The following is a 12,754-nucleotide window of genomic DNA, read 5'->3' as shown; positions in this document are numbered from 1 at the left end:
CCTTTCAAAATGTACCTATTGGTGGCATGGTTAAGAAGAGTATTTGTGGGATTAATAGATTAAACATTGTTAAAAGACACTTTTACTTTAACTGTATGAGCAATGTCTATCCATCTAAATTACTGCTGAAAAATAAAACAAACTTAATCTGTCTAATGGATGATGTGACTGATCTTTGTTGTCCTTTTTCCAGGTGAAGCTCCCTTTCCCCGTAGATCAAATCACAAATCTTCCAAGGAATGACTTCCAAATGTTGGTGAAAATGCACAAACTGACCTCGGAGCAGCTGGAGTTCATCCATGACGTGAGGCGGCGGAGTAAGAACCGCATCGCCGCACAGCGCTGCCGCAAGAGGAAGCTGGACTGCATCATGAACCTGGAGTGTGAGATCAGGAAGCTGGTAAGTGGACTGCTTCCATCAGCACCAACTATGAGACCCCCATGTCTTCATTATGGCCTCAAGAGTAACAGTTACCTCACAGCAAATGAACTGATGATGAGGTAAAATACCTCAGGACTGAATGTGGTTGTTCGGTGCAGCTCCATTCTGTCAGCACTTCAGAGTGCCCTCTGGTGTGAGTGTGTAAAACTGGGAGGATTTGATTTGTTGTGTCAGCCTCAAGATGTGTTACAGCCTCTGTTGAAGGTCCCCAGGTATTAATTACAACAATAAACTTGTATCGTAAACAACCTTTAAACAGCACAGCTCCCACGACTGACTTCCTGATAACCTCATAATAATCAAAAATTAAGAAAGAGAAAAATGAAAGAAAAATGTTCAGGATATCATAGGGACGTTAGGGATCATGAGATGTGTGGACCTCTAGTGGTAGGACATCTGAACTGCAACAACACCAGACACAACACCCCCGTAGTATTGATTTTATTTGTACAATGAGGCTGAATTGAAGCTTTTGAAGCAGAAATGTTGAAATTATTCTCTGCACTTTTCAATGGCATGAAGAAAACTTTAAACTTTCCATATCTGGAACATTTCAGATACTGATACTGGTTCTGTCGCATTTCCATCCAACTTCAAGAATAGTCTAGATGAGGAGAAAATAATCAAACCCCAAAACAATGTAAACTAAGTGAACTGTACACTGGGGATATCATTGCAAATTTAAATAACAACACATTGGCAAATGTTTAGTGTATTGTAAAATTACCATCTTTCACATTCAGCGCAGCTTCACACAACAACAAAACATTTTTCAGTATCTCAGAATATGATCATAACTTTTAATGGAAATCCCAAAGTTATACATAATCAGACATACCAAATGTTGGACTTATATTTGAGAAGTCATGTATAAAAATAATGAACAAGATGCCAACAATATTTTTCTACGGCTGCTGTTGTTGATTGGATGACGAACTGAAGGCACCCCCCCCCCCCTGCTCCCGCCGAATGCTACAGAGCACTGTTCGCCTGCTCAATCAACTTTTTATTAATGCTATGTCCAAGATGTCCTCCTATTAGCTACCTACAACACTACCAACGTAATGCAATTCAACAAAGTGCAACTTTAAAACCGGCCATCTTCTGTGTGTGTGTGTTGGTGTGTGTGTGTGCAGGTGCATGAGAAGGAGAAGTTGCTGACAGAGAGGAACCAGCTGAAGGCGTGCATGGGGGAGCTGTGGGAGAACTTCTCCTGCCTGTCCCAGGAAGTGTGCCGGGACGTCCAGCTGAGCCCCGAGCAGGTCCAGTCTCTAAACCACTACTGCCCCGTGCTGCGGCCCGCCAACTCCATTGCCGGCAACAATGCTGGGCACGAGCCCGATCCCCCCTGTAGCCCCGCCCCCGGCACCAACACCAGCCCCCTCACCACCAGCATCGACCTCACCACCCACTCAGGCTCGGCCACGCCGGAACCGAGCTTCCACGGGTCCCCCGGCCCCTTGGAGAGCGAGCCTGAGGTGGCCGTCAGGAACGGGGCTGTGAAAGATATGGACGGCCAAGACGCCAGCTTGTTCACAAAGTCAGGGCTGTCCACTGGAAAAAACAAACAGACGGTAACAGTTGATTTTTGCCAGGAAATGACTGACAAATGTACAACTGACGAGCAGCCAAGGAAGGACATTGCTCAGTAGTGGTGGTTCTCTGTGTTGTTGTTTTTTTTTTATTATTATTTAATTTTACTCTTCAGACAAACCCTCTGTCAGGGTTGTTGAGATGTCGGCCTCTCCCAGTGTTCACTGAAAAACAAGCTTTTTATGTATTTATGTCTTTTTGTGCTGTTTTATTTTGTTTTTGTTTGTTTTGAACGGTTGACACTAAAGTTGTCTTAACAGCAGCAATACTGTTCTCCAGGTATTTTCCTCTTATTATGACAGAGTGGGAACTTCTCACCAAACCCTTACAATGGTGCTACATTCGGCCCAGCAGCAACCTCTTCAGTGGAGACTCTGCTCTTCATGTGTCGCTCGTCACAGTTCAACCTCATTGGACCTAAACAGCAGCTCTCTGCGTCGCTCTGTGTACCAACAGCATCTCTGCTTCTGCCTTTCTCTTTCCCGCCTCCTTCTCTTTCTTTCCCACTCTGTTTTTTAACAATCTTCTCTACCTCTCTCTGTCTCACCCTCTCCCTGTCTCTCTCTCTCTCTCTGCGGTCTCTTTCTCTCACTATATCTTAGTGGCCCTTTTCGTCACAGCAATTCAAACTCAGGAATAGAAATAAAACAAATCCTCTGAATGTTCAACCGAATTCACGAAAAATGAGAATACAGTTTCTGTACACGAGGAAGTTAACGATGCAGTTAGACTGTAAAATGTTCATATGCAAAAAAGAAAGAAGAAAAAAAAAGCGTCTTCAAGCGTCTCACATTTGTATTTCTGTACAGGAGAACTTTGTACAGGCTGCAACCGAAAACATTCCTCCTTTGCCTTCCTCAGCACTGAATTGAAAGGAAAAAAAATGTTTTTTGCAGGTGGTTAAATGACTATTTTTTATTTCCCACTCATCAGCAATACCATTGTATTTGGGTGTTGTAACAGTGACTGACTTTTCAAGTGCTTGTTTGGCAGAATTGTACATAGTCTGGAGCATGATGACTGTAACAGTGATTTTGTACAGGTAGAGGCTTAGATGTTTCTTTTTCACCGGGGTTATATCAAGCACCTTTTTGCTAAGGGAAAATCTTTGCTTTGCTGTTTCCTGTCCTGCCTAATGAATATTCCCCGTCATGGTGGGTGTTCTTATACTCAGGAAATCAGCTCGATACACATGTAGACACTCACACACACAACAGCACATACAGACACATGCGTCAACACCCGTGTAAATTTGTTAAGCCCCATGCATGTATAAAAGTTAGACATTCAAGATGTTCTCTGTAATGCGCGGCTCAGGCCTGCTCCTCTCCACCTTTGACTCCTCTTTAAATGTGAATTTGACTTGTGTTTTTTGGGGTAAATCTTATTTCTTATCAGTATTTAAAGATGCTATTCGTGTGAACTCGCGCAGACATGTTTTGGGTTTCTTCAGTGTTGCCGTTTGCAGCCATCATCGGTGTGTCAGATACTTTCCTTTTTTTCAAATTGATCCTGAATAATTTATAAACCTCTTGACAAAAAGATTTTAAGAAATCAGTAAATTGGACTTTATTCAGACTTTGTTTTCCGGCCACGGAGCCATTTAGCACTTCAATGAGGCGCTTTGTCTTTGTTTCAGAAAAAGTCTGAGACTGGAGCACTTAAATTGGCACTTCAAGAAGAAAAATCACGTTGATATGATTATATGAATATACAGTAAAGAAAATCTCAAGGAAGGAGACGTATCTGAAACCTAAATCCAAAAGGAATGTAATGTTTTAGAAGAAGAGTGTTCACACCTTGTATTTGTTTGTCTTTAGGACTTGAATAAGCTAATTCAGAATTCATTGGACGTGAAAGCAGTGTAAGCGTCGTCAGAACGATTAAGCAACAATCATATAAAATAGAAACATGTTTGCCCTGATAGTGCATTTGTTTGAACATCTACTTTGTGATGTGCGTGCATGCTGCCTATAGCTGTTTGGCCTAGTTAGTTTGTCCAGCTTCTGTTTTTCCTTGCAAGTCCTATGCGGAGCAGTTCGCTTTTAAAATGATTCTTTTTAAATCTATATATAAATCTATATATATTTCTATGTATAAACAAGCTGAATTATCTTTTACGCTCTAGTGCAAAAGTGGAGTTCAATTGGAATGTGAAACTTTGTTCGTTGCTCTTTAAAGCCCCAATCCAAAATGGCACTCCTCTTAGACTATTAGAGCTCATGTGAGATTAATAGAAAGCATAAACTAATGTCATGTCTGCCACGGTTCCACTGGCTTCTCTTACCCTTCTCTCACATGTTACTATCCATTGGTATCTACTACAGTACTCTGTATTACATAGTCAAACATGTAGTCATTTAACAACATTAGCTTGAAGCAACAGTTATATTATATATAACATATTATAATTTGTAAGTATACAAAAACATTAAACAGATTTCTTTTATTTAATTAGACAAACAAAAATATTATATGTGTATACATACTGTAAATTGGAATTATACAACCAAATAAATGTTAGCAATACAGATAAAACCATTCAGTGCATCTACGGAGCGCTGACAAAATCACATTTAGTCTTTTACTAAAAATGCTGGTCACATAACTTAGCTAAATAATGTGTTGTGTGAATCATGCACAGTCATTGCTGAATATTTAAATGTACTTATCATACAAGGTCCCTATTCTAATACAAAGCACTGTAGTAGATACTAATGACCTGTGAATATGAACATATTCTATAGCAGGTAAGATAAGGGTACAAATAAGCTAAGCAAGCCACACCCCCTTACATGTACCAACTCCCTCACCCAGTTTTGTGATTTTACTTTGGTACATGAGTTGTGCTGCTGGAAGTGTTTTGTTACTCTTTAAATTGAATTCCCTGAAAAATGTATGTGGACATGTTGTTGCCAAATAGATTTCGGACTCGGGCTTTAAAGTTTGAACAAAATATTTTGAAGTTTTAGCCCTGATTTTTACTGATGTAAATTTTTTGACTTAAAAATAGTAGTTTAGAAAATGATCTGACATGACTCTAAGTGTATTTTATGAACCTGTTTTTAAATTGTTATAAGACCGGTCTCTATTTTGTAGAGTACATTGACCCGCAAGCGCACAAACACATGCACACATGCAGTACACACACACATACATATGATACACACACAGTACATACGTGGGGGCACAGCCTGGGTGCAGAGCAGTAGTGATTATTCGTCAACTGGTGCGGTTTCTCTTGTTCTCAGCCCTTTTTTTTTACTGTTTATGTTTTTTTCATTCTTGTACTTGTAATTGAAGCAGAACAGTATTTACCATGTGGAGGTTCTACCGGGTTAAAGCCAGAAAATCGTTACAGAAGCTTCTTCTCTGCAAACATTTTCTTTTTGTGTGCTTTTTCATATGCTTGATGTTAAAATGAAGAACCCTGGTGCTGCATTGGGGAGCACAGACTCTCTCACCTTGTGTTTTTCTGTCTGGAGAAAGTTCTTTCATTAAGTTTGTCTTGTAACCATTGTAACAAAGGAGCCTTGAGATGTCCTTGATATGCTACAATGAAGAACTTCCCTACCCTCACAGACCTTCTCTGTGTTGCTAATTAAACTTAACAAACCCTAGAGGAAGAAGCAGACAAACAAACACTTCTGAATTACACTCTCCCGGCAGAAAAGCCTTTTATCCTGAGCTCTTTGAGTCTTGCTGCAGGCCCCAACACTGAGGGGTTGGTAAAGTTACAGCATAATCCTCCATCCATCCTCAGCTTCAGTGGTTGATTCCAGAAAAAACTGTCTGGTTTACACCCTGGAGACTGAGGAAATCTGTCTCTTGAGATTTCTTCTTCCATTCTACTAATGAAACAATAGAGGAATTTTGTTTATGGTGCTCATGTCACTGGAAAACTACATTGAGAAAAAAAAGCTCCTTGCCCTGCCCCTCCGGATAATTGTGCAGCTCTATGGCTCCAATGAATATGTAGACAACCCCAATTTTCCAGTCGCCTCCATTGTTTTGTTTTGTCGGCCTCAGAGCTTTGGCAAATGAAAACAAGACACAGTACATTAGGTGACAAAAAGTTTTTTGTCTTTTGGGTGAAACAACTACTAAAGTTGCTCAGGGAGTCGAGCATTTAAATCTGCTCTGTACTCAAATTCAAATTGTTTGACTTTGAGCTTTTTCAAGTAAAACATAATCCATTAGAAATTATCGCTAATGTTGATATCATTTAAAGCCGCATTCATTGATTTGTTCGGCCACTTGGGGGCAGCAGAACAAGTAAACAGGCATATTTTCTATCACAGGGTTGATTTGGCTCATTTACACATCCAGCAGAAACAACGTTAAATATTTGTGTACATTTTAATGTATGTTATATCCACTCTCTTTTTAGCTTTGTTTTGGTCTCCTCTAGCTCCTTAGAGAAAGGACGTGGCTCTTAAGTTCTATGGTGCTGCTATGTTCATCAGCTAGTAGCTAACTTTCTCACATTTCATTGATTATAAATACTGATAAGTGCATCTTTACAATGAAGTTACAGAAATAACTCCAAGTTTAGAAAAAACACTTTAAATGAATGAATGAATTTGAGAATTGGGGAATCCTTCAGGTTACTTGGTGCAGGCCAGACCCATTTGTGCATAGATATTACAACAGATTGATTTAAGTGAACAATTTCGCTGTTGCTGTACCTCTGTAATTGAATGCTCTCACCATTTTTTGCTGTGTATTTGTCTTTTATAGTTTTTTTGTTGCTGCTTCTCTGAAACAAACACTGGCTTTTCAACTCCAAAGGTTGTTCTACAAAAGAATATGAACAAAATCCTGCCTTTCTCACATACTGCTCGACTTTACTGAGAAGAAGAAGAAAAACATCTGGTACCCTTGTTGAATGCGCAGGCTGAGCTCATTGAAGATAAAACATGGAAATGGAATATGTTTACAAATAGGTGTCATGTCATGTATGATCAATTCTTGCCATGTAAAAATCACTTGGTTCAATTAGACTGGTTCTTGGTGTTGTGTAAAGACACAAAGATGGAGATTCCTCACCTTGTCTTTAATCCAACTTTTTGGATGGGTTAGCATTACATGAATACAAGTGCACCTCCGATATTTGCCTTAGAACGTGCAGAGGCCATAGTTCACATTCAAGTGAAGTGAGTGTATGCAGGGGCCTGGGCCCCCCATCCCTGAGTCACCAGAGCGGACTTTCTCACACTTATCTACCTGTGAAATCCTTCATACCTCTCATAACTGGTCAATGACTGTATCAGCAAACTGCATCAGGTGTTTTTTCTACATGCTTTTTACACAGATTATATGGATTATTGTATTAGTCAATTTTGGTGCATCATTTTTAATGTAATAGCTCTTAAGCTTGTAGTTCAAGTTGTTGTTTTTTCTTTCATTTTTCTAGATGACTGTTTTGTGTTAATATTGTCAATTCGAAATAGCTGTTATTTGCTTATTCTCTACTAAGAGTTCTTACCTTTATAATTTTTAAATGCTACATGACCCTAATTAATTAAAATGACTTAATAACCATTGTAAATACTGTATTGTGCAAACCCAGTTTTCATTAATTTCAATTGCTAGTGTTATCTAAACGACTTTTTTGTCTAGACACCATTTCTCTTTATGAAATAAAGAAACATGCATATCATATTTTGTGTTTGTGATTGTTTGTTTATGTGCAAAATATGAAAAATGTTGCTTCGTACCAAACATTGAATTAATACAGTTTTAATATGTCCTGGACTGAGACGCTGTTGAGATATTGTATCTTGATGTGAACAGAGGCCAACAGGCTCAGTTTGCTGTGTTCATGCTGCAGTTAAATCCCTCCAGAATAAAACAAAACACAAGTCAGACAAAACAGTTCAGTCCAGCTGAAGAGGGGAAAGAGTTTAATAGAAAAAAACAACAGGACACCAGAAATATTTGCAATAACAGCTCAAATTTCATGATTTCATTTTTCAAGACATCTTTATAAACAATATTATGCGACCCTTGGTCAAAACAAATGCTAAATTTGAAGAGTCCTTTTTTTCTGCAGCTCATTCAGTATGATAAACCATAAACACCAGTTCAGAGAACTGTGGTCACCAATTCCACAATCTGTAATTACAATCTTCTGTCAAGACTTTTGGCCTCATTTTATGAGCAGTTGCTGGAGACAGCGTCGGTGTGAAGCAAATTATTAGGCATCTTCATTCTTTGAAATTTAACTGAAGCATTTGCTCATGCACGATACATACTGTATAAACATACTGTCGAAATCCACAGCTGCAGCTGAGAGACAGGATATTTGCTTCGCAATCAGGATCCTCATCCCCTCCTTTAACTCATCCTCTGGCTCGGACCCAAAATTTTCCTTAGCACTTTACTTTTTCATGATTGAAGACAGCTCCAGAATCATGCTCTGAAAGAAAGAAAGAAAGAAAGAAAGAAAGAAAGAAAGAAAGAAAGAAAGAAAGAAAGAAAGAAAGAAAGAAAGAAAGAAAGAAAGAAAGAAAGAAATGTGTAAAAATTGCAGTTTATTATCCTGTCTCAGACACTAACATGTTTCTCTTACACAGCACTCACACAGATATGTGATTCACTTGAATGGTAACCAGTGTCTCATCTCAATTCAGATCCCATGATATCTACAGTCCTCACCTGATTTAAATTGGTCAAACCGCTCAAACCTTATAGACATGTATTGTATGTTCTTACTGACAATACTTTATAAATAATGTTCATTTTTTTCTGTCAACCTCTTCACGGCTTAAAGCAGCAACATTTCTGTGCCTGAAACTTTTGTGTGAGGGTGGGTGGAGCATGTTTGTTACTACAAACTATAATACATTTTACAGTAAGAACTTCATGTTGTAAGCTACAATGGACGACCAATCAACCAGGGCAATGAATAAAAACAATTTTTTTAAATTTAAATGAGGTATAAACATGTATTTCATTCTGACATACAGGATGGTTTTTCAGATTTTTATCTTTAATAACGAAATAATTTTTCAATTTAATGAATTTTCCATCTGATCAAATCACGACACCAGTAAAGAGGTTTATCATCTACCAGTGTTGTCTGGCAGCATAAATGTTTCATACCAAATGCTAAGTGCTGTCGTTAGTTTCCATGGGGAGGTGCTGAGGAAGCTTTTTCTTTTTTTAGATGGAGATGTGTTATCCAATGCCGAATGGAAAATAATCGACTGTCAGTCCAGCTGGTGGTAGAACTTGTTGTCAGTGAAACAAGCTGATGGCAGTCATACAGATAACAATATGTAACCCCAGTCTCTTTATATGTATGTTTTAATTAGACATTTTTTCAGGCAATTTAAACCTTTCACAATGAAACAGCGCTTCTTAGCGTTATTTATGAACAACTGTGTAGGATTTAGTGATTAGCTGTGAAGTTGCACATTACAGCCAATGGAATGTCTTCAGGTAATATACAAAAAAGGGAAGGGTCCTATCAAGGGCCAGTGTTTGGTTTGTCCACTCTGGGCTCCTGTAGAAACATAGCTATGCAACATGGTAGACTCCATGGATGAGGAGCTCATTATAGGATTCACAGTTTCTGGGTCTATTTCACTTGTGAAATTATAATAGTACATATTATTTTCCATTTCTGTCAGGAGACCATCCTAAATCCTGCACATTGGACACCCCTGCACTCTGAAGTGCTCTCATATGCTTTATGTGTGTATGCTTTTGTGTACTAAGTTACAAGTCTGTAGCAAAAATAATCCTTCCTTCCTTCTCTCTAACGAAAATACTGTTCCCCCACATCTGGTCACTATTCCGGCTTTTTTCCAGTGACACACAAAGCAAAATGTAGCATGTCTTCCAGCTAGCTTGGCTTTCATAGGTATTTCACAACTGACACGAACTTGGGCCACAGCTGTGTTTACCTGTGATCAACCTCTGTTTATATATGGGCCTTGACATTTCCATCACACCCACTAAGAGATTAACCAATTGCAAAGGAGTGGGATAGTTGACCAATCAGAAGGGCTTTTTAGGAACCAAGAAAAAAGCATAAAAACTGTTGTAGTAAATCCCAAAATTTAGTTTATAAACGTCTAAATGGACAAACATGGGCTACACTGTGTCATTGACATATTGAGCAAAACTCGTTAGATAGCCAGGTAGTTTTTTCCCCGCCTCTCTTTATTCAAAAGTATGGCCATTCAGTTTGAGAGCAGGATTTTTACGTTCAGATTTTATAATGTGCTAACTTAAAAGCCTGCGCTTGCACTCTAATCTACTCTTCTGGTACTTAGATGTCCTCTGCTCCAGCTTAAGCTCTTCTCCTCAAGCTTATGCTGCCTCCATCCTTTTTGTAGTTTCTTCTGCACTTGGATTTTGTTGTCCTGCCCTGGTTTTGGGTGTGTTGGCTTAAAGCCTTTGAGTCCCGTACAGGTGGTTACTTTAACCGGGTTCTTGCACTCCTCACCTACATGGCGTCATGGAGCAGAAGTCCAGCAGATCGCTGGTCAAAATGGAGCAGCAATAAGAATTTTATTTACGTGGTGGAAACACTGTTGCAAGCATCTATAAAATTAAAATAAATTTTGCCTTCTTTCTTTCCCCCTGTATCGTATGGGAACAGCACCAAGAGCAAAAGTAATAATATTTGTCTGCAAAACACAGGGTTTTGGGTGAAGGCATTACATATTCAATCAATCCATCAATTATGATATAACCCATATTATACCATATCAAGTCTGCATGTGGACTTATTGAGTCCTGCTCTCAAACTGAAAGACTGTGCTCTTGAATAAGGATTAGAAAAAAAAATTAAAAAATATTAGCAACCCTTGTTGCTTTAAGGGTTCCAGATAAAACAAGGCAGAATGATAGTTGCATGTTCTCACCATGGACATCCTCCTCCCACTGGATGGAGGTGGGGTCACCATCGGACTCTCTCCCTGGTTGAGGTGTTGGGCCTCGAGGTCTGCTCCGCTCTGAGAGTCAGCGCTGTCGGATGTAGTGTTCAGCTGGACTTCCGACATTCCTCTGGACATAAAACTGCACTTCCTGGCTGTGGGGTAGTGGTCGCTCTCTGGGGAAGCACTCGTGTCACTGAGCTCCTTAAAATTACTCTGCCTGCTCTGCTTCCTCTGCGCATTCTTCAGGGCTGCGGCGATATCCATGTGGCCAACCATCACTGTGGGTCGGGGCCCTGCGTACTGCGGCTGGCCTGAGCCGCGACGTCCATTCGAGTCATCGCTGCTACATGAGGGTTTCCTGCTCTCGAGAGTGAAGCGCCGCTCCATGGCCCCCAGCTGCTGCAGACCCTGGATGTCAGCTTGGCCTTGCAGATACATCTGTGCAGGGTTGTGATGGGAATGCTCCTGAGTCTCTCCGAGAGCATCAGGCAAACCAGGGCAGTTTAACTGTGTGAGCTGCACCAACCTCTGTGGTGAGGAGTTAGAGAGCACGCACACCTGCTGCACCATGGAGTTCTTCTTTGACCTGCACATACTTTCATCATCTCCATATTTGTATCCGTACAAGCTTTGTTTGATCTTCTTTACCCCCAGATGGAAAATCTCCAGGAGGTTGAGGACTAAAGAAACTCCAGCAATAACCAGCATGAAGACCATGAAAATGTTCTTCTCTGTTGGACGTGACACAAAACAATCAACACTGTTGGGGCAAGGCAACCTCTCACATTTGTACAGAGGAGAAAGCCCAATGCCGTACAGAGCACACTGACCTATAATAAAACCCACCTCCACCACAGATCTAGTCAAGATATGGAAAACATATGTGCGCAATAAGGAGCCTCTGAGGGGAGCTTTCCTTACTTTCTTCTGTTCATCCAGTTTCCTGAGCTCTCGCTCGATCCTCTTATGGTCCTCCTGGATGGGGTCTGTCCCCTCCAGCTCAGCTTTAAGACATGCTTTTTTTCTGTGCCTCTCTTTCTCCAGGGTCCTCAGACGGTTTAAGGCATGACCCATGTAGACCAGAGACGGAGAGGACACAAAGATGATCTGAAGGACCCAGTAGCGGATGAGGGAGATGGGGAAAGCCTGGTCGTAGCAGACGTTTTTGCAGCCAGGTTGCTCTGTGTTGCAAACAAACTCACTCTGCTCGTCGTCCCACACGTCCTCAGCTGCAACACCGAGCACGAGCATCCGGAAAATGAAGAGGATGGTGAGCCATACCTTCCCAACAATGGTGGAATGGATGTGGACCTCTTCTAAAATGCTTCCTAATAAGTTCCAGTCCCCCATCTCCTGTCACATTATTATTAGCTGTCGTCGAATAAAGAAAAGCATGAGTAGTTTAGTCATTTATCAGATGGGATTGTAAAAATTTGTTTAAAAAATGTTTCACTTACATGCTTTCTAGGGTCCTTATCTCTGGCGCTTCAGTGTGAAGCCACTGTAAAAGAGCAGTTTCATTTGAGGGACGTCTGAGCTCAACTGTCATCCCTTGAAGACAGACGAGACCCCTCTGCACAGTATAGCTGACACTATTTCAGTGCAGTAGCAAACTAGGACTCCAGTTTGACGTGATTGATCCACCACATGACCCTATAATGCCCTGAGGTTAGCTTCACCCTGCTGCTTTGAACAGGACACAACACAAATAGCACAAACTGAAACGTCAATACGCTGCCATGGACATTGTTTTCAACTTTATTGCTCATAAATTAGTTCCAATGAGGCTGCCACAGCATATTTGGATATACATGCAGCAGTATAC

The 12,754-nt window shown here is 40.4% G+C and overlaps 2 protein-coding genes across 2 annotated transcripts in view; one reads left to right on the top strand and one right to left on the bottom strand.

Moving 5' to 3' along the window:
- bach2b (BTB and CNC homology 1, basic leucine zipper transcription factor 2b) overlaps positions 1-3,964 on the top strand; it is an 87,864-nt gene extending 83,900 nt beyond the window's left edge. Inside the window, exons 4-5 of the mRNA XM_061091965.1 lie at positions 194-400; positions 1,579-3,964. Of these exons, the coding sequence (XP_060947948.1) occupies positions 194-400; positions 1,579-2,094 (723 nt within the window). The 3' untranslated portion in view covers positions 2,095-3,964. The remainder of the gene's footprint in view (positions 1-193; positions 401-1,578) is intronic.
- Positions 3,965-8,417: 4,453 nt separating this feature from the next.
- gja10b (gap junction protein alpha 10 b) lies at positions 8,418-12,279 on the bottom strand. Its single transcript, XM_061091562.1, has 2 exons — positions 10,915-12,279; positions 8,418-8,456 (listed from the first exon to the last, which is right to left on the bottom strand). The coding sequence occupies exons 1-2, from the start codon at positions 12,277-12,279 to the stop codon at positions 8,418-8,420; spliced, it is 1,404 nt and encodes a 467-aa protein (XP_060947545.1).
- Positions 12,280-12,754: the final 475 nt, after the last annotated feature.

This window comes from Limanda limanda, chromosome 18, assembly GCF_963576545.1.
Source record: "Limanda limanda chromosome 18, fLimLim1.1, whole genome shotgun sequence".
Taxonomy (NCBI): domain Eukaryota; kingdom Metazoa; phylum Chordata; class Actinopteri; order Pleuronectiformes; family Pleuronectidae; genus Limanda; species Limanda limanda.
The sequence above is the reverse complement of the archived record's forward strand: the minus strand, read 5'-3'. Positions and strand labels throughout refer to the sequence as shown.

Bases quoted from the DNA above. Each gene is read 5' to 3' on its own strand.
- gja10b (XM_061091562.1), bottom strand. From the start codon at position 12,279: ATGGGGGACTGGAACTTATTAGGAAGCATTTTAGAAGAGGTCCACATC. The intron at 8,457-10,914 runs GTGAGAACATGC...TCTTTCTTTCAG, and splicing joins GTGGGAGGAGGATGTCCATG to AGCATGATTCTGGAGCTGTC.